Source organism: Sciurus vulgaris, assembly GCF_902686455.1.
Source record: "Sciurus vulgaris genome assembly, chromosome: 5".
Lineage (NCBI taxonomy): Eukaryota > Metazoa > Chordata > Mammalia > Rodentia > Sciuridae > Sciurus > Sciurus vulgaris.
This window is the reverse complement of record NC_136465.1, coordinates 39,055,766-39,081,194: the sequence shown is the minus strand read 5'-3', so window position 1 is coordinate 39,081,194 and position 25,429 is coordinate 39,055,766. Positions and strand designations below refer to the sequence as shown.

Here is a 25,429-nt window from a genome sequence, read left to right as displayed (position 1 = left end):
TTTATTAAGCTCTGCTATCCTCCAGATTAAACTTGTCTGTAATGGTAATCTTAATCTTATAAAGAGTAAATTTTATTGGGGATTTATTTCTATCATTTAATGTTCTATTATAGGACCTGCTATCAATAGGGTATGTGTAAAATTTGTTACTTTTTACACTGGGATAAAGAATTTCAAATGTAAATGTATTTCTAAACATTAGAGTCTGATTGTTTAAAGGTTAATATTGTGAAACATGAAAGAAACATGAAAACATTTTGCCATTTAATCACAAAAGGAAAGTTAAAAGCTCTCTCAGTGCAGGCCATTTAGCTCATCTCGTACGTAGAGTTCCTGACTCTCAAGCGGGAGGCCTGGGTTCGAGTCCCAGCACTCTCGGATTGTGGAAATAACAAAAGTTCTTTCAGCCTTTCTTTGATTCATGTTTTAGATACTATGTTAAATTGTGTTAATTATAAAGTTTATATAGACTCAGGAAACAGTATATGTAAACTACTTAATGATATTTAAGGAAGAAGCAAAGATCAACATCAGAATTAGAACACTTAAGATCTGTAAAGAGCCCTGCCTTACCTGAGATAAGGCTCTGCCTCCCACCTTACTGCATGTTAGAGTGACTCCAAAATAAGCCAGACTTCAGCTTATTTAAAGTTATAGTCAAAAGATTGGTTCTTGTTGTAAAAGTACTGTGATCTCAAATAGGGGATAGAATATAGTTCTCAATCAAAATTCAAGATAGCTATTATACAAGCTGAATATATTTTTACTCTTGCTAATTTCATTTTGTAAAACTGTTACCTGTTAATGTTTTGCAGAAGTAGCTGCTTCAAGAATATACAACCTAGGTAACTTGTGATAATAAGCCATCACCTATAGAATAGATAGTGGTAACTTCCAGTACTAATGCAGACTCCAGTTAGATAAAAGGGTAAATAACTGTAAAGTTATGGACATTAAAGTTAAAGCCCATTACTCTTAATTTATGACTGGTGAGACTGGCTTGCTGGATAATTAAGATCAAACTTAGAAATTGGAGTTAAATACAGAGGTCAAGAAAAGTCCATATTTGGGTCTTGCCCTCAACATTAGCCTGAACCCAGGGAATAAGAGAACTTCTCTAAGGAGCGTTGCAACTCTGGGTCACACAACCTCCTGATCAAGGAGATTGTTGACTAGAGGATGAAAAATCATCCAGTGCATCTGCTGCAGAGGAGGGTCATGGAAAAGGGGAAACATCCCTTGATGTTTCTAAAGGAAGTCACCCCATCAAGAGACCCTGCCTAACCAAAGTCACTGGTGGAGCTAAGGAGCCGCTCTTAAGTTCTGTACGAGTGACCCCTGTGGGACTCAGCTGACTCTTTAACAAGACAGGAACCAGGTCAATTTGACCAGCTTGATCTTAGACACCCAGCAAAACAGTTAAAACCAAAGTATAGCCATTCTTGGGCATTTAAAGGAAATAATAGTTAAATGTAACTTTAGATGTAGCCTGATAACTATCAGAGAAACTGCCAGAGTCAGAAGTTTTTAGTCAGTTTAAGGCCTGCAGACCTTCCTAAGCTACACAGGTAGACTTAATCTATGTTTGCCAGTATGATTATCTATTTCTAAGTAACAGAAGTATAGAGATCTCTACTAAACACAGGTTATACCAATAAAGGGATATTTTACAAAATCAGATGACATTAAGTAGCTTAACTATATTTTTTGGGGACATCTATGGCAATGTTAAAGTCCCCAAATAAAGGCCTTGTTCTCTCCAGCCTTTGCTAGGCCTAGTTATGGGAACAATTTCTCAGTTCTTCCACCTCCTGGTGAGAGATTAACTTCTGTCATTTTCATGATACTCAGTGGCATATTTCAGATGCTGCAACATTTACTTTGTGCTAATCTCATTTCAGTACTCATGTCTTTTTGTTCTTCTATCATAGAAGCAGCCACCCCCAGACGACTTTACAACCTGCTCTTCTCCAACCAGGCTTCTTCCTGGGACCCCTCGATTGACCCGATTTTTTAAAAAGAAGGAACTCCAAACTGCTTGCCCCTCGCTGCCCCCATTCAGCTTCGAAGCAGCCAGAATGACCGACGCCCCTTTTCATTTTCTTAACAAGCAGTTATGGGTTCCTAAAGCTAAAGGGGGGAATGAAGCCAGAATTGGGAATAGGTAGTTAGTGTAGAAATAGGGGATCGGGTCAAATCGAGGAAATGAAACCATGAGGTCATTTGCCTCTGCAAGTTGGAGACTGCCCCTGGAAGAATGGAATGTCAAGGATCTCCGGAGGCCATTGATTACCAAATTTACCTGCCTTTATCAAGGACTGTTTATCAAGGACTGCAAACAAGGGGCTGCTAATTGGTTGCCCGCCCCCTCGGCTCTTGCCTGCCTGAAATCGCCTAGTCACCTTCATCAGGGAAAGAATAAGTGCTGTACAGGTACTAATGCTTAGGCAACAATACCAGTCCCTCCGCCAAGGAAATAGCTTTGGAGAAGAGTATATAGAGACAGAAGTTCCATGATTAGAACTTACCAGAAAAGAAAATGGGGAAATGAAAGAATGGACATTTTTTTAAGCTGTCTGAGGTTACCCTCCCAGTTATCTTAACTCCCTAAGGTCACCCTCCCAGTCATCTCAACTCCCTAAGGTCACCCTCCCAGGAATGGAAACAAAGCCCTTAAAGCTGTTCCAAGAAACAGCCCCAAACAGAGAATAAAAGGATAAATTGAGCCAGATAGCCAGATAGTGATCAAACAGAATGATTACCAGAAACTATTGACCAGAATCTACGCCCTATTGTAAAACATTGTGAAACATGTTGTATGTTATCAGCAAACCCAGACCCCCCTTTGAAATTTCCCGGCAGCTTTGTCCCCCCTTTTCCCCCTTTCATGTGTGACTCCTCCCGATGTGTGGTTTCTGCCTTTATAAACCTACAAGATTTTCTGCTAGGGACTCGACTCCTGGAGTTGGGTCCCAGCGCGCTGGAATAAACACCTCTTGCGGTTTGCATCAAGTGACGCCTCCTGCGGTTGATTGGGGTTGCCGTCCATCCATGGGACAGAGTTGGGGGCCCTTTTTTGGGGGCCTTACAATGGGCCATAAAATCAATTGTAATGATTATTCTTGGATGAACTGATATAGATAAGACTGTTGATTTCACTACATTGTTTCTGATAATTAGAGTTTAAATATTTGCATCTTTGAATCCTGTTCTTTGTAGCAATCATTCCTTGGAATAAGTTTAAAAGGGAGTTCTTAAATTTATTCCAAAATAATACTTCTTTTATAAAAGTTTGCTCTGCATTTTCTAATAGAGACTGTACTTACTTGCACAGATAAAGAGTTTAATGGCTCACATTTGAATAACATTTGACTTTCTAAGGTCTCATTTTCACAAGTATGTGACCCTCAAATACCTGCAGCTCTTTGCAGAGGGGCTCCTCTGGGGCTTCCTTCCTCCCTCCCTCCCTTCTTTCCTCCCTATCTCCTTTCCTCCCTCCCTTCCTTCCCTTGCTGCACTACTCAGGCAGAACTTGGTGGCACTGTTTCTAAGTTGTCTTGGGAACCAGACACAAGTCGATGCTCTCTGAGTCTTTCCAGGGCTTTGCACAACTCCATCTTCCTTATTGAACTGTCCCTGGTTAGTAGGGTTGAATTATGATTAGGTGCTCCTGATGAGAACAGGTGTTTGGAAACTGCAAGTTGAACACAGGGCAAGTGAATTAAGAGGCAAATGGCAGTTAAGGCTTCCGGCTCAACCTCTGTAGAGGCCAGAGTCTGGAGTTCAGAAGTTAGATTTGCAGGATCATTCCACCCTCTGGTGGGCACATAGGCGGCTATGCAGATTTCATCCTGCTTTTTCAAGAGTCAAGCTTACATTTCCTTCCTTATAATTTGTCATCAAATTTGAACAATTTCTTTCTTTTCCCTTTTGAGTCTCTAACCAGCTGACTAACTTGTGAGACACTGTCCACAAGTTAGAGATTCATACCTCAAATTCTCTCTGTTCACATCAAGTGGACAACCAAATTCTGATTGAAGGTCAGCTGCTAGTCAGTGACAAAACACTATAAACTTCAGCCCCACAAAACCTGCTTTTACTCCTATGGCCCCTGTGGTTAGTGTATGCAGAAGCTGGGACTGGCAATGTTGGGGGCCGGGAAGGAAACAGAGTTAGTCAGACAGCCTCTTATCTCTGAGTCTTGGAGAGTTGGGTCCATATTGTCAAAATGTGTGTATGTGTGTTTTGTGTGTGTCAGGCACAGGGGGTGGGGGAGGGTTATATCAATCAGCTTGGGTCACTATAAGGAAATATCTGAGATAGGCAACTTGTGAAGAAAATAGGCTTGCTTAGTTTAGTTTCAGAGATTCAAAGGCAAGGTGCCTCCAAGGACTTAGTTCTAGTGAGGGTGACAGTTCTGATGAGTGGCACATCATGGCAGAGTGGTTTATCAAAGCCAAAGGTCGAATCTCAAGCCAGAAAGTGGAGAGAGACTGAGAGTCAGTTCCCATAATCCCCTGCGTGGACACCTCCCCACTTAGAGTCCTAAGCACTCTTTTGTCTTTCTTCCTTCCTTTCTTTCTGTTTGAATCAACCATCATTATATAATATATGATATATCATATATAATCATGGTATATATATATATATATATATATATATATATATATACACACACACACACACACACACACACACACATATATATATACCCAGGGGCATTTAAACAATGAGCTACATCCCCAGCCCTTCTTTATATTTTTATATTTTATTTTGAGACAGGGTCTTGCTGAGTTGCTTATGGCCACGCTAAGTTGCTGAGGCTGGCTTTGAACTTGCTATCCTCCTGTCCTCAGCCTTCTGAGCCACTGGTATTACAGGCATGCTCCACTGTGCCCTGCATGGTTTATTTTTTTCTTAAATACAACATAATCCTAATAATTCTTTGAGTAATCAACTGAGAGGATTCTGTTGCCCACGTTGAGCAAAGCTGGAGTAGAGGATGTGTAGAGAGGTTTGGGGACATAGAAGGGTGGGGAGGATAGCACAGTGTAAGGGAAACCACAGAGAGATGGCAAGAGGGGTCCTGAGCCACTGGCACTTGCCGGAAGGCAGGTGACAACAGGGAAAGGTTGGAGAGACACAGGCCAGTACTCTCCCTGCCATCCCAAAGTTGCTTGTGGAGGACAGCTCAGTGCATGCAACCTAGGGTGAACCTCCCCCAGAGACTCAGACTACTTAGTACAGGTAGGGGAGGCCTTGGGACTGAGGGACTGAAGGGCAATATGGTTTAAAGGAGAAACTGCTATCTAGGAACTAGATATTTACAATTATACTTGAAAAGTCAAACACATTTGGATTGAAGTGGTTGATTTGATTTAATGTTCCCAGATATTACATATACATAGAATTTGTTTCAACATATAAATTAGACAGGCTCTGCTCACATGCTGCTTTAAAATTTAACAGAGGTATAAAAGTGCCATCTAGTGGGAAAATGGAGAAATGAATCGAAAATACTTGAAGCTGATTTGTCTTTTTTTTTTTTTTTCCTCCTGTAAAAAAAAATCATTACTTTGTTACAATGGAAGTGTATCTTATTTTACATGGTTTGCTGTTGTTCTGTCTTCCTCAGGAACACATCCTTTTTATCCTGATCTTGAGCTTTCTCCAAGGGCCTGTCTTGTTTTCTCATCTCATAAAACCTGTGCATCCTTCTAATTCAGTTTAAAATTACAAATTGTATGTATTTTATTTTGTTGCTCAGTAGACAGTAAACTTCATAAAACTAGGAACAAATCACTTACTCACCCTGTATCCCCAAAGTTCAGGGTGATATTATCACATAATTGTGTTCAATAAATACTTTTCTTATTGGATGAATTGTCTAGCTATTAATACAAATTGAAAGCCATTCAAATTCTAGGTTATTAAATTATTCCAGAACAGCAATTGTACAATTTTAAATTCTTACAGGAAAGAGAAGACCCCAGTATTTAGAATACAGAGAACCTACTATAATCATCCATTTGCTCCAGATTGTTTTTACCTGTAGTATGGATGCAATTTATATTAATTTCTGTCCAAGGCTGCTTTTCCTTGGGGCTGGGGGTGACTGGCTTCCCTTCTTTCCGTCAGCCTCCCCCTCCTATAATGCTGCCATTAAATCTACCATCTATGCACAAATAGTTTTCCAGGCAAGTACATCTTTAAGATTTGTCCACTAAGGTGTCTCTTCCAGGTAAATTGCTGTACCCTGTCCTCTCTCACAGAGAAATTCTGGAGTCTTCATTCACATTCCCCTGTAGTTTGTGCCTACCCAACTCGATTTGAAAAATATATATATTAAACATCAAAAAGGCAAGAATTTCTGACCATTCTAAAAAACTGTCAGTAAATTCATATAATTCTTTATAGCAGAAACATGTTAATGTAGGCAGAGTATAGATTCCTGCAAATTGATGGGGACTGTCCTTGTCACCATTTCTTCCAGTTTCCACTTTCTTTTAATGAATCTTCTTTTGTGGTGGTTTCTTTTAGCAGTCCTCCTACCTAATCTCTTGGTGCCAGGACTTGATTACTTTTCTAATATATCTGCCATATTATAATCTTCAAAAATAGTATTTCTTTGACTGAATGAAAGTCTGATTAGAAAGCAAGACACTTGATGCTGGAAACAATTGTGATTATCCAAGAACAGGAGTTTTAAAAATGAAGGTTTGTTTTCCTTGGGGTACATTCTTGCAAATACCACACCTCTTGGACTTGTGACTGTGGAGGAAACATGCTGTCACCGTGTCTTCTTCAAGGGGTAGCAACACCCTCTTCCCTCTTCCAGGGAGCAATCTGGCACGTCATTCAGGGGCAAAAGGCACCTGGAGACTCCTTCATGCTGCTTGAGTTTTCTCCAAAATCCAGTCCACATACTTGGCCACGTTGGTGTAAATGCCTGGTCGTTCCCTTTGAGCACAGCCTTCACCCCAGCTCGTGATGCCCACCAAAAGCCAGACCTCATTGTGCTTGCAGGACAGGGGCCCCCCGGAGTCTCCCTATGGAAAGCGGAGGAAAAAAAAAAAAGTGCCCCTGGTCACTCAGAAACTACCTGTCTTAAATATAATTTATATATATATATATAGTTGTAGGTGAACACAATACCTTTATTTTATTTTTGTGTGGTGCCGAGGATCGAACCCAGTGCCTCATGCATTTTAGGCAAGAGCTCAACCACTAAGCCACAACCCCAGTCCCTTAAATACAATTTATTCAGTGATTTTGCTGAAAATTCTGTCCTGGCCTTCATAAATTTCAAAAAACCTGATTGCTCGGTGCATCTAAGTTGTCCCATTTAGATTTCAGTTTAAGTAACTCAAATTCAGCGTCTCCTGCTCATTGGCTGAAGACTGCTTTTTAAATTTGTATCAAAAATTCCAATTTGAAAATGTTGTGGGTGGAGAACATCCACTTACCTTACAAGCATCCTTTCCTCCTTCTTTATAGCCTGCGCAGATCATCTTATTGGTTATTTTATGCCCTCTGTATCTTGTCTGGCATTCTTCATTTGACACCAAAGGTACCCTGGCTTTCTGAAGAGTGTTTTGTATTTTGTCTGAAAAAAAATGTTTTTATGTTTTTAGTGGAATAACCATATAAACTATATATATATTTATACACACACACATACACATGTATACAATATATCCATATATACCATGTATGCATATACACAAAATATATATACATATATACAACATATATATATTATATATGTACAATATCTGCATATATGTAAACATATGAATATTAAAAATGAAAATCATACCTATATGAAAATCTACAAAGAAAAAATATTAGTTTAGCTATTACTTTTTTACCTCATAGACATTTTATAATTGAGAGTATAAAGATGACATTATTCCCACTATTGTGTGTATATTTTGTTAATCTAATTGAATTCAAAAATTAATTACAACTAACTAGAATTACTTTCCAGAGGAAATAATTGGATAATGAGCTAGGACATCTACTGAAAAATGCTTAGTCTCCCATTAAACATCATTAAAAATAGTCTTTAAAGAGATTTAATCACATTTAAAGTTTCTAGTCAAACAGACATGATATCCTCACTTGGATGTTTTTTCTTTCCATTTTTTTTTTTTTACTGTACTTCCTATAATTGATTTGATTTGCATTTTGGCTATATGACCTGTTAGACTAGAAAAGTTTGTGCTTAAACTATTGTTTTTATTTTTAGGATGCAGTATATTTTAGAACATCATTTTTTACCTCTTAGTTTTCTGTACCCCCATCCAGTCACCCAGCAGTCAGTATATATTACGTTTCTATCTCCTTTGGAAGGTAGGCATATGGGCCGTTGCAAGTCTAAATTTAAAAAATCATAGTTTAGCTATTAGAAACAATATATATTTTGTTTCCCTGAAAAGACTCTCTTCTTTCACTTTATATTGTTTTCTTCATATATTATATTCATTTTTCTGCATTCTTTTGTATATTTTCATTTCTCATTTTCAGTGTTACATATAATATGTCCTGAAAGGAAGATATTAGGTGAAATCATTCTTAATACTCTAGTAGATTATAAAATTATGTCATCCCATGCACTGGAATAAAGCTTGAAGAAAACTTATTTTTTCACCCAGATTCTCAAAATATGATTGCATAATCAGGCAAGTGTGTCAGTCTTAACAGAGTGCAAGACTAACTTTCTAGACCCTCTGCCTGGAGAGACTGGTCGATAGGGTCAAGCTGTGGATCTTGTAAGGTTGAACATTTTATCTAGGTCACCTTTATAGACAACTTTCCACTTAAAATTCTACATACCTGTGTAGTTCATGGTTGTTTCCAGTTTCAACAAGGCAATATCGTATCCACTTTCTGCCATTTCATACTGATCATGAATTATTATTTCTTGAACTCCAAAAAAAGACCTACTCTCATTTATTTCAGATTGATTTACAATGCCACCATAGACACGCAGAATTTTAGGTGACTCTACACTGAGGAGAAAACAATAGAGGAAGAAAAATTTCCTTCACTAAATAATTTCCAAACATTCTGAGCTGCATATCTATTTAACTGGCTATTGTTATTAATACTTTCTGCCATTGGTGTAGCTTTTAAGTTGAAAGAAATGATTTCATCTCCAAAATTTCAATCACATATTTTCCAAAGAAAGCAAGCGCTGGAATAACTTAACACAGAGAATGAAGGCTCTTTCCATTCTCCATCATGTACATATACCCACAACCCATGAAGAGCCCTGGGTTTTAGTTTAATCCCTGAGAAATTCACATGGACTTTCTGTACTCCATTTTCCCACATGTAAGAAGTGAAGAAGACTACCGACCTCAAATGTGTTCTTGAGTTATGATATGAGTACTCTGTATACTGATAGGAAAGCAATAACTAAAGCAAATACACAAAACTGTCTGGAGACAACTCAGGGGATGATGAAGAGAAAGTTTGATCAACTTAAATTCCCTGGGTTATACGCACTCATATATTCTCCAGCTGCAGCTTTTATGCCTGGCCAATGTTGAAAGTGATGTAGGGAATCCAACTTGAGAATGTATAATGAAGCCCTTCTGCATTTGGGATGGGTGGGGGGATGTGTTTGCACAGAATAGGTTCCTGCACCTATTCTGATGCTGGTAGACCTTGAATGGTTCTTCCTTTTTGCATTTTTTTTCCTTCTAAAGTTTAAGAAAGGTAATAATTCATGTATCAAATAGGATAGGATAGTTTACTCTTTAAGGTATTTATTAATATGCTAGTAGTATGAGGATGGCAAACTAATAAAAAATAGCACTGTACTGACCCAAAGAAGCAATGTGCAGCCGTTAATATCCACTGGTTTCCAATGATGGAGCCTCCACAAAGGTGTCTCTGGGTGGGTGACATGATCTGTAGTGTCACTTGCCATGGCCACTCACCTCGAACAGATGCAGTTCCTCCAACAATTCTGGGTTTGATTTTGGTTGTGCACTCTACAACAGAAAGATTACAGTAAGTAGCATCTTGTATCTTCATGTTCCACCAGTGTCTGTGTTCCATGAGGAAGAAAAGGAGAAAAGTTTCCTTCAGATCAAGAGTTTACCACGACCCTGAGTGCAAAAGACTTCATAATTAAATTGACAAAACAAAACATGCACATAAAAATGGAATGACCAGGTCATCTTCTAATTACATGCTCAAAAGAATGTTAGTGTCCTTATTTGATACCACAAGTAGTCTCACTGATGTTTCTTTTAATGCGGTGTTGGACAAGTATGGCCACGAACTAATAACATCACCTTGGAACTTGTTAAAAAATGTCAATTCTTGAGCTCCACCTCAGATCCGAAACTCTGACAGTGAAAATGGTCTATTCACTAGTTTTGTGGGGGTAAAAGACTCTTGCTAGCCTTTTCTTTTTCCCATGGGAAAATGAATGTATAATTCTGGGGCAGACTTCAAACAGAGGAGGGAATAGGAGAAGGAAATTTGATGGGGACAACAGTTAACAGTAAGCTAAGATAAGAATGAGCATGGCATGATTTTGGACTGCCAGAAAGAGAGTTCTCATTTAAGAGGATAGGGTGGAAATTAGTTTTGGAGGGCCATTTTGAAGATTTTATCTATATTCTGGAATTTCTGGGAAGCCCTTCTAGTTTCCAAGCTGGAAAGTGGCATAAATGGAAAGTTTAGGAAATGTAATAGGTAAGCAGTAACTAAGATATGTTATAAATAACTCAATCAAGACCTCATTAGGTACAGGACATAGATCTTGATTTTCTTTCTATTTTATTTCTCAGTTTAAACAAAATGCTAAAAAAATAATTTTCACCATTATATTTGGTGTTAAGGAGTGTTTCCTTTAGACATTGTTAGGTATCTTCAGAAAACTACACTACATTGTAGATCAATGACAGGATATGATGAACACTTCGGACTGTCCTTCATATATTAAGGTGTTATTTCATCTAGTATAGTGCAATAAAACCTAGTTATCTAATTCAATAAATTCAGAAGGGGCACTAAAAATGCATAAGATTTTATTTGTTTGTCTTATATTTTCTCCAGAGCTATCGACCTATACCTGAGATAGTCTATAACTTCTCCGGTCAGAGTCTATAAATTCAACAGAGAAGAAAGTGAAAGAGGAGGAGTGGAAATGGAATCTGCAATTTATCAAGGTGAATACGCTGGTTCCCCTTTTTCAATCATGCCAACATCACCTGACAAAGTTTGTTGCATGTCTCTTCTAATGATAGGAGGTTGAATTAAGACAACAGAATTATTTCGAGTGCTCCTTTTGAAGTAAGTTCATTGTAAAGAAAACAGAGAAAGTATGAAATACAATTTAATTGACTTGCTTTCTAAAGAGGCTTGGATTACCTAAAGATTCTCAGAGCCTCTCTACACTATAGTAAGGCATAGTTTTCTAGTTAGGATATTGATGTTGGACATAATGTAACATCTGTATGGGCTACAAAACAAGTTCTCAGAGTTAAGTATTGAATCACTTTCTTGGTATAGCAAATAATCTGACACAAAAGATTTTTTATACTTCTAAACTATTACAAGGTATGAATATCATTTTCATTTTACTTATTAAATATCATTTTCATCTTAACTTATAGTGCCTTAAAATTTTGGATATTAAGTAAAACAAATAGTCTAACAGGGAGTTACAGTAATGTATGGAGAAGTGTTTGTGGTACATTCTTTCCCAATGGAATTCTGTCCCTTAGAAAAATTCTATTTGCCTACAAACCATTTCTTGCTATTGTGCTCAGAAATTAGCAGCTAGGATTGAAACATTACTGAACTGATTTTTATTATTATTTCTGTAATTATAAGCTTTGTGTAATCTAGATGATCTTTTTATTTCCACCCTACCACACTCATTGTTTTAAATTAAAAATATATTTTTGTTTTAAATATCTCTGCCAGTATTCATAAGTCTACAGAGTTTTGCAGGGAAAACTGAAAGAATGATAGTCACTCTCTGAAAAAGAAGTTACTTCAGTATTTTTTGAATAAATGCATGATTTTAAAGACATGATGGTTATTTATGCTTCACTTGAAGATCCAGTGAGGGTAAAGTGAATAATTTGATTTATCAAGGTATGATTGATATTTTGATCATCAAGAATAATAAGAAAGATCCTTGGCCCTGAGAACAAGCGTCAGTTATATAAGTGTTGTCTGCACTTATGTCTCATGAAATGCTGGTTGTATAAAGGCTCTGAACTTAAACACATATTCAATTCATACTAGGCAATGTGAGGTTTAGTTAAATCAATTTATACCTTTAAAGTGTGGTTAGCTTATGTGAAAGAAAAATAACAGAAAATGGTTAAATTTGTTATTTTACTCCTTTTCTTTCCTCCGTGGCTATTACCGACTACCTTAGCCATGCTATGTTCAGTGTTGAACAACTCCTTCTGATGTACTTTTTTCAAGTGACATTAGACTCACCATTATCCATTTTACATAACCTTAGTGTATATCCAGAGATGCCTCCTCTTCCATGAAGTATTTTAGTTGGAGATCCATTGGAAGAAAGTTTTAAGTAACATTTGCCCCTATAATTGGAAACAAAATGGTATAAATAAACATAACGTCCTTCACATAGAGGTGGGACAGGCGCATCTATCACCTTGACCCTTCATTTGTCTTACTTCCTTTCACGGTAAGATTCTTGAGGTGGGGAGTAGGTGAAAAACTGGCAGCGGATGGTGTTGGTGCACATTTTCTGGCAGGCTTCATGACCTTTCACTTCTACAATGTCCAGTTCTTCTCCCAAGAAGTCAGTGTCATGGTAAAATGAAGAATGACAGAAGACTAGATAACAAATCACATATCAAATATGAGACACAGAACCTTACATCGATTTTTTCCAGAACAGTTAATCTCAACAGGAAGAAAGTACCCTCATCGTTCACCTGGGATGCTGTGCTTGCAGGTTTGTAGACTGAAACCAGAGAGAGCTTTGCTTTTTGTGATGCGAGTACTTGGTAATCCACTTTCAGATGTTTTAAGGAGACAAAGATTTCTGATATGAAAAAGGGAAATATCAACATGTCATAAATACATATCAGAGGAAAAGAACATTTTTCTCAGCATCTCTTGAAAGTAAAGACAGGTCACATTGGCATGAATAGTGAAAACTTTCCTATTTTGAAAGTACCCTTCATGGATTATTGAGTAACAGTCTATGATCCATAAGTTGTAGACAGGTTTTCAAAACAAAATCATCAGGATATCTAAAAACTTTCAGATCTTGCTCTATTGTCAGTATTCCTAGTATCTTCTGTCTTTATTTCAACACTCTTAGTCTACCTCAAAGATTCAAGAATTTTCATGTTACCGAGAAGTCTCCTATCCAGGTTTGTTCCAGTTTAGAAATGGTAAGTGAAATACATGGTTGACTCTGTACCCTGGCAGCATCTTCTTGGAAGGGAGTGACTTTTCCTAAGCAGCACAAAATCACTCTTGAGCAAAGTTGTCCAATAGAAATTTCTTCAATGATGGAAATATTCTCTATCCATGCCATGCAACACAGAAGCAACAAGCTATGTGTGGCTTTCCGCCATTTGAAATGTGACTAGTACAGTTGAAGAAGTGAATTTTTAATTTCATTTAATTAATTCAATTAATTAGTTTAATTAGTTAATTGATTTTAATTTAAGTAGTCAAATCTTGCCTTGTAGCTGCCATGTTCCTATCAACCCTGTTTTATGGATCAAATGTATTTCTAATTTTGTAGGTATTGATTGGTAATTTTATAAAAGGAAATAAACATGACAAAGAAAACAGAGAAGCAATTATCACAAAATGACAGTCATCTTTCTGATTTCTGGATTTTATAAGGCTCTAAGTCTCTATCTTTGGACATTCTTTCTTCTCTGCATTCAATCATTTGGTGCTCTCACCCATGTAATAGTCTGAATTATCAGCTATGTTCTGGGAATACCCTAACATGGATCTACAGCATAAAACTCCCTTCTGAATCTAACTTTTATTTTTAATTGCCTATTCAACATTTTCCCCTCACCTCTGCCTTTCATGAAATCTTCCACATCTCAGCTAGTAGTATTTCCATTCTTCTGAATCCTTGGGCCAAAAATATCAGGCTTATTCTTTCCTTTACAGCCTACACTCTATCCCAAAGCAACTCTTATTGACTCTAGGTGACAATATGTCCCAATCTGAACACTTCTCTATCATCTGCATCCTGATCAAAGGAGGTGAGTTTGGTGTCTATGTAGTTCACTAGTAATAGTGCTAGAAAAATGCCTGATATATAATAGGCGCCAAATAAATCATTAAATTTGTTTAGCAAATGAAATTAACAGATACATTTTTCTGTGACAGATCCTGAAATTGTAACCTCACTCAATGGAAAATGAGATTTACCTGATGGTCAAGGAACTCCAGAGCTTACCTGGCTGAATAGCTCTGGGGTAATGCTCTCCTCAACAGTGGGCAACCATGTCAAGCAAGGGCTCTCAGATATATAGAATCTAGGTTTGAAGCTGACTTAAAATTGTTTTTTAAATGAAATTACTATTTTTTTAGTGAATCTTGTTAGTGAGGGGCAACAACCCTAGCAATTGTCCTTTTGAAGACTGAAGAATTTCCTCTTCTTTTTATATTGTTGTTAATATTCATCAGTAGAGAAATGGGGTCTCTATTCTTGAATCCCTCTCTGCCACCACTCCAATCCTCTTGATGTAGACTTTTACCCCTTCCCCACATTGGATCCCATCTTTCACTGACATTTCTGCTCCCAGTTCAGTTATCTCAAATGGTATTGGACTCCATTGCCTCTTAACAGCCATGATTATTCTCTTCACAACTCTCCCTCACCTCCCAAACTAAAGATCGAGAAAAGTCCTTGGTGACATTGGATCTGCAGTCAGTAGGTGGGAAATAGGAAGGGAGAGGGGCTAGGGATTCTTTGCAATTTTAATCCAATACGGACATTCAGAATATTTGGTTTTAGTTACTCAGAATGTTTAATGATGAATTTTAATCATCTGTGTTAAAAAGGCAAATGACCCTTAAATATAATTCCTTACCTTTGAGATTCTTTTGGCCATTCCTGGGAAAAGAAGGTAAAAAACAAACAATTGGGATGATGAGTACAAATACGTTGGCAGACAAAAGCATCCGGAGCCAAAATACTGTCGATGTTGCTGTCCGCAAGCACCGTACTAGGGAAGATGTCCCTAATACAACCTGGATAATAGGAGAAACCGTGGTGGGAAATCAATGTGCCAGTAGAATTGTGAAAATTCCAGTCCCAGTATTTGTAAATTCCACATTAAAATACTTAAATTTACCCTGAGATCTTTTAAAAAAAAATTGAATTTAGAGAAACATGAAGTAACTACTTTAAACTTGAAGTTTAAATACAAACTCTATATAAGACATAGCTATGTTTATCACACAAAAATGGTTATAGATCATTGGGTCCATTTCATCAGTGACCATTGAGAGGGATCCAAAGCTAGCCTCATTGCACATATCATCAGCTCTGTTCCAACTACTGGTTCAACCACCTCACTGAGAAAACAGTAGTTACCCAGGTTAGAAAGCGCACAGGATTTCAATGAAAAGCCAGATGCCACATTGCGGAGCTTCGTTATTTTGGTTGGTGTCCCTGTTTGGGTGTACTTCAACAGACAAATATTACTGAATAAAAACAAAAATGGAAAAAGTTTTTATTCTTCCACCTGCAAGTGGGTAAAAGCACAAGATGATGGGAAATGATCATTTGAGAGAAGACTTAGGCATGAAATAAAGGAATTACCCCCCAAAAGAACATTCCTCCGAGAGGTGAGGCAGCTGACTTGAGTCTTAGCACCACCGCTAGGCACTCGATGGTGCCATGAATTTTGCAGACTTTTATTTCCTCATCAGTAAAATGACAGCTTAAGAGAAGTGATGAGTAGATGAGTAGATTTTTATTTATTTATTTATTTCTGGAGGGTTGAACTACACCATCATTTTGGCTGGGAAGAGAATTAGCCATCAGACCAATTGCAACTGTTTTGAAATTGCCAATTTAAATATGAAGCACTTTTGAAATTAGCTAGGATATGGGTTACACACACATATTTTATAACTGTGTCATTAAAAGACAGACTATCATAAATTAAACTCATCCAAATTGGGTTTTAAATGAACTTTTCACGACAAAAACAGTTATTGCTATTATGCAAATGTCTTTTAGGGGTTAATAAATTTTAGCCTCAGACTGATGAAAAACAATTTCAATGAGTCAGCCTTTCATTTTTCCTTGAGTATCTTCATGTCCTTAGGTTCAGCTTTTGGCTCACTCACCGATGCTCTTCGCTGGGAAAATCCCTTGCTGCATATGTGAAAAAGTGACAGTGGATGTCATTTGTGCATCTCTCTTGGCATTCTCGAGCATTCTTGGCAATAGAGCCATTATAGTTTATTCCTTTCATGTCTAGGTCCACATAAATATCTTTGTGGCAAGCTGGAATTAGAAGTGGGAAATATGGGCAGCTTCCAGATTCCAGGGACAACTGCAGTATTTCTAATTTCTCAACAGTCCCCCTGACTTGAACTTATAACCTTTTCACCAAGGATTCCTTAGAAGTCCTTTGTTTTTATTTTAATCTTGCTTAATTCCTACTTTCAATGGAAGTCAATGTTCTTTTTATTGCAACAATTTTACACTTGTTAATTTGCATCTTGATTTGTTGACCTAGCCTCTCTTAGCCCCTAAACTCCATTGACATTGCTTGAATAATCAACCTATTCAAGTATCTGGGTTTTTTTTTTTAATTAAGAAAAGTGGCACTTCAGTCTTTGTATTTGTCCCCTTTGATTTGAATTAATATATATAATAAAGGCTTTCAAGGAAGCTTTTAGGCTGGAAAGTTGAAAGAATATAAAGAAATGATGAGAACTGAGTCCTTTTATGAGGAAAAAGAAATTCTAATGAACTGTAGTGTTGCATGCTGGGAGCTGTGTACTTGTGTGTGAGAGGTTTTACACTGAAAAAACTTCAATAGGGGAGTTTATTTCCACACAGCAGAGTTTTGTTTTATAGCCATAAAACCATATCTCATGTAATTATATGCATCATCATCATAGCTAGTATTTATCAATTCCAACAAGACATCTTACCACTTAATTGGTGCGGGCATTGCTTGAAAGAATATCCAGAAATCGCTCCTGTGTTATTCACCCTTGGCAGTGTTTCTGTGACACTGTCTTTTAGGACACAGGTAAACCTGTTTTTTAGAAACAGCATTACCAGGTGGAAATGTGTGTTTTAAAATAACAGGTCTTAGAAGTTAGCACACAGAAAGCCAAAGAGAAGGAAACCAACTATCTCTTGACAAAACAAATATTTAACCCAAACAAATATTTTCTAAGCAAGACTGTTACTTTGTTTTTCATTTCATCATTTCTATATTTAAAAGACCACATATTACTCCTTAACAAGAAATAAACAAGAGCAGGTGAACTATGACCTGTTGCTAAAACACTGCTGAAAATCTGCCTGTTTTCATATAACCTATGAGCTAAGAATGATTTTAGTATTTTTAAATGATTACAGGTTAAGTAGTGATAAAGCATGTGCATGATGTCCCTGATTTGTCCATTGGACCAGCAAAGACTAAGCATTTAGTCTCTGCCTTTTTAATAAAAGGCTTGCTGATTCCTGTTCTAGATTTCTGTAAACTATAAATTCAGGATACTTACTATATGAATATCTGTGAATGCAGCAATAACACACAAAGATGCTGACAACTTATATTTGCAGAAAGCCTTAATTACTGATTTTTTTAGTCCAATTTGGAAACAAAAGTGCTGGATGGAATGTTAGAAATTTTAAAAATATGACCAGAGAGTTTTAAAAAGCAACCAAATGCAATTTGCGAATTTTGATGAGATCATAGTTAATTGCTGCAAATTACATTTGGTGGTCAAGTAAAATGATATAAAAAAATTCTTGTTTTTTTCTTTCCCTTTGGCAAAGAATAATGTGTATTGAAGTGCTTAGGGATGACAAGTCACGATGTCTTAAAGTCACTTGAAATGTTCAGACATATGTACATATAGAGGAGGGTAAAGTAAAAATAGCAGTCTTGATGGTGGTAGGGGATTATTGCATTATTTTTAAAAAATACCTTTATAAATGTTTAATTTTTCTAATAAAATAGTTAGAAGAAATTTCTCACTTAAATAATATCAATTAATAGAAAAGCAAATAAATAACAGAAAGATTAATATGGATAAAAGTAGAGAGAAAGGGAAAAAAATGCACCCTTAATACTGAGACCCCAAGAGAGGCTGGAAAAGCCACAGAGGCATAAATATTCCCCCTAATATGCTTAAATAGCATTTTTCTGTCATAGTTAATATTTCAACTGAAGATCAATTTATCTTCAGGTTGTTAACTGTACATTATATGAAATGATAGACAGAAATTTATTAGTATGTAACTGGCCTGAGAATTCTAGTTCTTCAATGTAGAAACATTAGCATTTACCATTGAGTAGGATCTTCAGCTGACGTTTCAGACATAAATGTGAAGAGCAAACATCTTGGGTGGTGGGTGCAGACCACTTGACAGTACTTGGCACTTGGTGTAAACACAGTAGCAATGTCTCCTCCTTGAAAGTAGGAGTCTTTGAACAGCCTTGTCACACATTCTAAGAGGCAACACATGGCAAAAGTTACCATGGATTTTCATGGGTATGTGTCTAGTTAGATAATAATCTGGTAGAGGCAAGACAAACAGGTCTACTTAACAGAAAGTATGCCTGAATTTGGACATCAAAGCAAACAACACTTTTATGTCAGTTTTTTTTAATGAGTGGTCTTAGGTGGAAAAAAAAAATCACAAATGGCACATTTGCCTGAATGACATCTCACTATTAAAAAGTTACCTTGTATAAAATTTAAATTTTTTTTTCCTGATATCTCACATGGTGTGTAATGTTTTTAGGTCATCCAATCCTTAGCCATTGAGGTTGTAGTTTTTAATCTTCACATATTCCCACTGAGAGGTGGTGTGCTGCTATGCACCTTTTTCTTCATAATGTTATAAAATGACACATGACCAAAATGGAAATATTTCATACAGAATAAAATATTACTCAAATATCTATTGTTATAACATTATTCCATAAATATCTTGGAAAATGCAAATGCAGTTGAAACCATTATAAAAGGTTTATAGGATTTAGTTAGTCTATCAACTCAGTGAGGAAAAGTTTTATGTTCATTTTCACTAACCGCTAACTGAAATGTGGTCTTCTATTATAAATGTAACCAACAAACTACTTTGGTATTCATGGTATCTTTGACTTTTTCATAATAACAATCAGATTTTTTTAAAAGTACTACAGTTGTGGATATTTCAGATCTTCCTTATCACTCCTTACTACTCTTAGGTTCACCACTGAATTTGTTACATAATACAGAAATAAGAGCCATATCCATTTCTCGTATCACATTTTTTACATTTAAACTAATTACATTCAATGTAATTGATTTTCTCAATAATCCTATCTGTTTTTAGTTTATGCATTTAAAAATATTACTCCAAGAGCAGAATCTATAGTGTTCACTGAACTGCCACAGAGATCTGTGGGACTGACAGACCTGCCTCAAAAATTCACCAGTATACCTTCTAAATTATCCACACATAACCTCCAAATATCGCATGATTTCTCCCCAAATGGTAGGTATTTCAAAAACGACTTGGAAATTTATTGGCTCCCAAGTTCTGTGTTAATTGCAACCAATCTCTACAGTAGCCTCGGTCTGTTCTCACCTCAAGGTATTCCTGTTGACCATGGAAGCCACACGTGCCTATATTCTTACAAAGCAATCATGCTACATTAAAATATTATTTTGAATAAGAATCTTAATTATTTAGTAAGTTTAATAGATTTTAAAACATTAAATGTGGTAATTTTCTTAGGCTATATCTCCTGTTAATTAAGCCATTTAATTTTAAAGGCAGACTGATTTTTTAAATCCAGACATAATGTTTTAGTAAAATTTAATAAAACTCACCAGTAACATTTGGTGAGTTTTTGTTTGTTGGTTTGAATATTGAATTAGCATTCAGGTTTCTTTTTAATTTGACTAAAATAATTTATATGGTATTGTTTTGGAGTTTTCTAGGTACACAAATATATTATCTATGAGCAGAGTTAATTTTCTTCTGATCTTTTACCTTTTATTTCTTCTTTCCTTCTTACTGTGCCGACTGGGTTCTCCAGGACAATGTTTAAGGTGACAGCAGATATTGTCTTATCCCACATCCCTTAGAAAGTTTTCAGTATTTCATTATTGACTTTTTCACTTGAGATTTTCCAGTTACATATTGGTTATACTTTGGCTGACTCTTTTGTTATTTTTTAGCTCAGTTCCATTGTAACTGAATAACATGCACTGTATAATGTTCACACTTTAAAGTTTGTGGTGACTTATTTTAAGTTCTTGCATGTGGTCAATTTTTGTTATTGTTGCATATACAATGCCTAAAGAACATAGGTATGTATATATGTAATTATTGAGTCCAGTGTTCAAAATATGTCAGTCAAGTTAGTACTGACATGTTTATCAATAAAATAAAAATATAATTTCAAAATAATGACAATGAGGAAATATAATCTGGATGATAACCAAAAAGAAAATTGAAATTATAATATATATAGTTTAATATATTATAGTTTAAACTATATAGTTTAATATATTATAGGCAACTTACTTTATTTCAAATCTTTACCCAGATTTTTCAGTTTTCACATGTCAGAAAAAAGTTTAACAATGGTATCAGAAATTAAATGCAATATGCCTAAGTCAATTTTTTAAAGGAATGCTTATGTTTTCATAAGAATAGAAAATAAACATTGGGCCTAAAAATACTTATATTAATATAACCTACTGAATATTGCTGAAGTAATTTTTTTTTTTTTTTTTTTTTTTTTTTTTTTTTTGCTGAAGTAATTTATAAAGAAATTTAGTGAAAGCAACATAGGGTAGAGAATTAACAGCAATACATTATTGAAATGTATAAACTATGTATGCATGTTTGTATGACATTTTTTAGTCCAAAGTTACTAGTGTGTGTTTATATTATTGAACTGACTGCTTATGGAAAACTGAAATATCAATGAGGCAAATAAAAACTTCTGCTTTTTAAATGCTGTTATTTGTTATCATTTATATGTATTATGTAGATAGATGGGTATGTATGAAAATAAAAATATAATAGAGATACAGCTATAGGTATAGATATTCTTCACCCCGATTTCTGTTCCTGCTTTGAAAACTCCTGGAGGTTTAAGTGAAAAATAAATAAAACAATTTATTTCCTCCCCTGGAGTAAATGGCATGGGATTCTTCTACATGTGTGCAGTTCATACTGTGATTTTCTTGCATAGACTTATGCTTTCTTGTTTCTCACTCTACAGACCAATAAATTAAGCTATTTCCAGTCCATTCTTAAGGATTTACTTACCACCAGAAACAGAGGCAAATAAAATGAAATGTACCATTTGGCATAATAAGATCATCCTACAAAGAGAAAAATGTGCAAGTTTTTAGAACATAAAAAGTATATTCATGCCAGGTGTGGTGGCACATGCCTGGGATCTCAACAACTCAGGAGGCTGAGGCAGGAGAATTGCAAGTTCAAGGCCAACCTCAGCAATTTAGCAAGGCTCCAGCAACTTAGGCAGACCCTGTCTCAAAATGAAAAAAAATAAAATAAAAAATAAAAAAACTAAAAAGGGCTGGGGATGGGACTCAGTGGTAGAGCGCATTGGGTTCAATCCCCAGTACCAATAAATAAATAAATAAATAAAATCTCTGTCTTATATATACATATGTATATACAATTTTATATTATATATATTCGTAAATATAATTAGTTTACTGACATCAAAATTTAAAAGAAATAGGAAGAGAAGGGAGTAGTAAATTAAATAGAGTTCACAGGGCTCCTATCATGATACTGAGTTTTATCTTTTCAGAATTTCAGAATGGTCCTTGTTGTGGTGGGTGTGTGACATTCCACCCTGTCACAGTTCTGTGGAAGCCCTAACTCACAGGGCAGGTTCTCTCCCTTGTCTTTCTTCCTGCCCTCTCTCTGCCTCCAGCTCACTGTTAATCAGATGCTGTGACCATCTGCTTTCCCCACCCCAATTTTCCGACTTTACATCCTCTTCCAGTTCATGTCCTTTCTTTCCATATTGGAGGTCTCTTTCTATATCTCTCAAAGGAAAAAATTCTGGGCAAATGAAGACATTAGTAAATTGACTTAATTGCCTACATATGCACTTACTCCCACTAAGCACTGAAAGCTTTGTTCTGTGAAAAATGAATTCATCCATGAGACAAGTCAGTCCTTCTGATCCCTCAGTGTTGCTCTGGAATGTCTTCTTAATTTGCAAAATACTAATTTTTGAGTACACACTGCCACTCTCCTTTCATTATGCTTCTCTCAAATTTATTATACAAAATATCCAAAATGTGAAATCAAACACATACTAAAAATTAATCTTTCTCTATTGCAAATTTTTAAAACCCCCCATTGGCAGGGAAAAAAAAGCATTTCAAGGCATAATTGCTTAAGAGAAATGTTAAGTAATAATTTTTGAAATCATACCTGAAAATACCTTGTTTGCTTATTTGCTGCAATTCTCAATAAGGGTGTTTTTCTTCTTCCAAAAGGATCGTCATCCTTTCCTAAATAAGCATGTGTAGGTGATGCTCACTCAAATATTTATTTTTCCTGGTTTCCAACGTTAAACTTTCATACAGCATATTCAGGAAAGTCTTTAATAAACTCTGTGTATCGGAAATGTACTTTAAGAGAGTTACTAGCTTTTTCAATACACTAAAATTATTTTTGATCTTTTTATTGTATACTCAACAAGTGACACACACAGAGACAGCTAGAGAACTCGAATTTGCCTTAGCAGTTGGACAAACTCACATCTGGAATGCCTGCTAGCCAAACTGCATGTAGCCACGCTTGCCATAATTAATTGTTAACCATGAATTCCAGTCAAAGTTCAATCCCAGAGTCTACTAAGAGAACACAGAATGTCTGATGAACTGCGGTGTATGAAGGAAGGAGATCAGTTGCTGAGGGCTGGGAATGGGTAAAAAGTAAAGTCCGTCTCTACAGATTTATTTTCTTTTAAATAACATTGCTTTGGCTGGGGATATAGCTCAGCTGGAAGAGTGCTTGCCTGGTAAGAACAAGGCCCTGGGTTCAATCCCCAGAACTCAAAAAAAAAAAAAAAAAAAAAAAAAAAGTCTTACTTTTCAGAAGCTTATGCAGATATGATTAGTTTTAAGAAGCTAAACTCTATCTCATTTGTGAACATTGCCTAAATTTTTTTAACAAGAAACTTTAAAGGTCTCATAGGTTTTTAAATTTTATTTTTATTTATTTATTATTTTTTTGGTCATCTCAGGATATTGAGACACAAATGGAGAACAAGGAAGTGACATGACAAACTATTAAAACGCCACCTCAATTACTTGAAGGATAAGGAGCTTGTACCGGAAGAAACTTCCAGGGGTAGGGCTTGTTGCCACCTATGGAAAAGAAAATTGACAAGTATTTTTCTGGGTTTCCCACAGCTGTGATTCAGTTCTGACCCTTCCTATTGAGCTTGAAGAAGGGCTAAGAGCTTTGTAGTTGTCTTGATAATCCCTGTTCTCTGTTATCCAGAACTATTCAATAGTTTAGTAGTTGTGTCACTTGAGCAAACAACAGGTAGCTACACTGTACACCAGCTACCTATGGATTCTGGGCCATGTTGCTTTATCCCTCAGGGTCTCAGTCCTCATTAGACACTCACTAGTCCTAATGATGTCTGGGTGGTCCCCTGATAATCCAACAGAAAAGGTGGGGAGGGGCAATATGTCCAATTTAAGTAAATTTTAGAGAAAGATGATTTTATGGTTCAGAGAAAGTTCCCAATTTTTCATAGGAAAGCTAAAAAGGCTTGGGTTTTACAATGGAATTAAATTTTCAAAAAAATATTCTGGAGACCAGGACAGTAATGAATGTACAAGTTTATCCCTGTTAGCGATCATGCTGAAGTGATGTGTACCAAAGGGAACACTGGACTTTGTTCAGGGACAACACAGTAATGTGAGTGTGATCTTGTGAACCTAAACAATGTCACCAGTTGACTGTAAGCATTTCAATATTTGGGGACATAGGGAGGCAATCTCATTTCCCGTATATCATTATCATAGCAATGCTACTATGCACTTTCTGAATAGTTTTTTTTTTTTGTTTTGTTATTTTTTTTTTTTTTTTTCTGAATAGATTTTGAAGGTCAGGCTTACCCAAGCCCTCGAGGCCAAAGACCCAAGTGGAAAGATGGCCCAAGATGAGGAAACACTGGCCAACCCTTTCACAAAGTCCTGCAGAAGGGAAAATATGGGGGAGAAAAAGAACTTACTGAGTAAAGGTATGTTTGAAATTCAATGTATAAATAGATGGGAATATTTTTGAAAGGAAGAGAAAAGTCAGCCTTTGTTCTGTTGGGCAGAAAGGTGAAAGGGACAGGGCACTGAACTTAGGTCTTCACAAGAAATACTAATGCACTGTTGTTTTGTTCTGTGTAAAGGCTGCTCCTCTGTTTTTATTTGATCTGTTGCCAATACGTTGTGACCCATCTTGGCATAAAATGTCCTTAGTAACTGCCTCGAGTTTCCCACTTAAAATGAAGTACATTCCAGTCACACAAAAGACAGTATGTATGATGCCTGGCCTTTTATGAGGCTCAAACAGAACAGCAAACTTACACCAGGAAAGGTTATCATGGCCAACTGATATGTGAGATTATGTTAAGGCCTCTCTTCCTATATGGTTACTCCCATAAACTCCCATTTTTCCTAAATCCCCTATAAGAAGAAGATAATAACTCCTTTTTAATCTTATTAAGAGAATCAGAAAGATTTTAAATGGGAGAAATGCTTCACTGGAAAACCAGATACTATTTTCCTAAATTTAATTTAGCTAGTTAGTGAAATCTCTAAAGCCTTTGAAGTAGCATAAGGACTCTGAAATATTGTTCTTTATTCAAATCAAAGTACAATAAGATTCTTAACTGCATTTTTTTTAAATAGAACTTTCTTTCAAACTGAAAGTAGAAATTCTAAAAATTCTTTTCAAGGAATGCATTCCAGCTTAAAATTCTGATATCACTACTTTTATTATAAAGGTAATTTTTTTTTCTGTGAAATATTTTTTAAGCCCCAACCAAACTCAGAAGACAAAATTTGCAAGGAAAATCCAAAATTTAGTCAAAAGAAGTCCAAGTGTAAATCACAAGTTAGGAACATAGGTAACAGAGGAGCTGGGCCTATGGTAACCTAAAATCCTGTCTGA

General features: G+C 36.0%; 1 protein-coding gene across 4 annotated transcripts; it reads right to left on the bottom strand.

Annotated features, from left to right (window-relative positions):
- Positions 1 to 5,359: 5,359 nt before the first annotated feature.
- Positions 5,360 to 23,030, bottom strand: F11 (coagulation factor XI). Of its 4 annotated transcripts, none has more exons than XM_079142370.1 (16): positions 22,679 to 23,030; positions 21,530 to 21,585; positions 20,240 to 20,329; positions 18,542 to 18,704; positions 17,170 to 17,276; positions 16,354 to 16,513; positions 15,593 to 15,702; positions 15,087 to 15,246; positions 12,948 to 13,057; positions 12,684 to 12,846; positions 12,481 to 12,587; positions 9,836 to 10,004; positions 8,839 to 9,014; positions 8,284 to 8,379; positions 7,467 to 7,606; positions 5,360 to 7,049 (listed from the first exon to the last, which is right to left on the bottom strand). In XM_079142370.1, the coding sequence occupies exons 2-16, from the start codon at positions 21,582 to 21,584 to the stop codon at positions 6,888 to 6,890; spliced, it is 1,968 nt and encodes a 655-aa protein (XP_078998496.1). In that variant the 5' UTR covers position 21,585; positions 22,679 to 23,030; the 3' UTR covers positions 5,360 to 6,887. The 4 variants fall into 4 exon arrangements, with proteins under 4 accessions (XP_078998496.1, XP_078998498.1, XP_078998497.1 ...); XM_079142372.1 differs by having other exon boundaries at positions 8,839 to 9,009; positions 9,951 to 10,004; XM_079142371.1 differs by lacking the exon at positions 20,240 to 20,329 and having other exon boundaries at positions 22,679 to 23,029.
- Between the last annotated feature and the right edge of the window lie 2,399 nt (positions 23,031 to 25,429).

Excerpts from the sequence above, each read along its gene's own strand:
- F11 (XM_079142370.1), bottom strand. The coding sequence starts at position 21,584 with ATGATCTTATTATGCCAAATGGTACATTTCATTTTATTTGCCTCTGTT. Across the intron at positions 17,277-18,541 it reads GCTGAAGATCCTACTCAATG|GTTTACCTGTGTCCTAAAAG; the intron begins GTAAATGCTAAT and ends TCTAAAAAACAG. Across the intron at positions 8,380-8,838 it reads AACAACCATGAACTACACAG|ACTTGCAACGGCCCATATGC; the intron begins GTATGTAGAATT and ends TTTTAAATTTAG.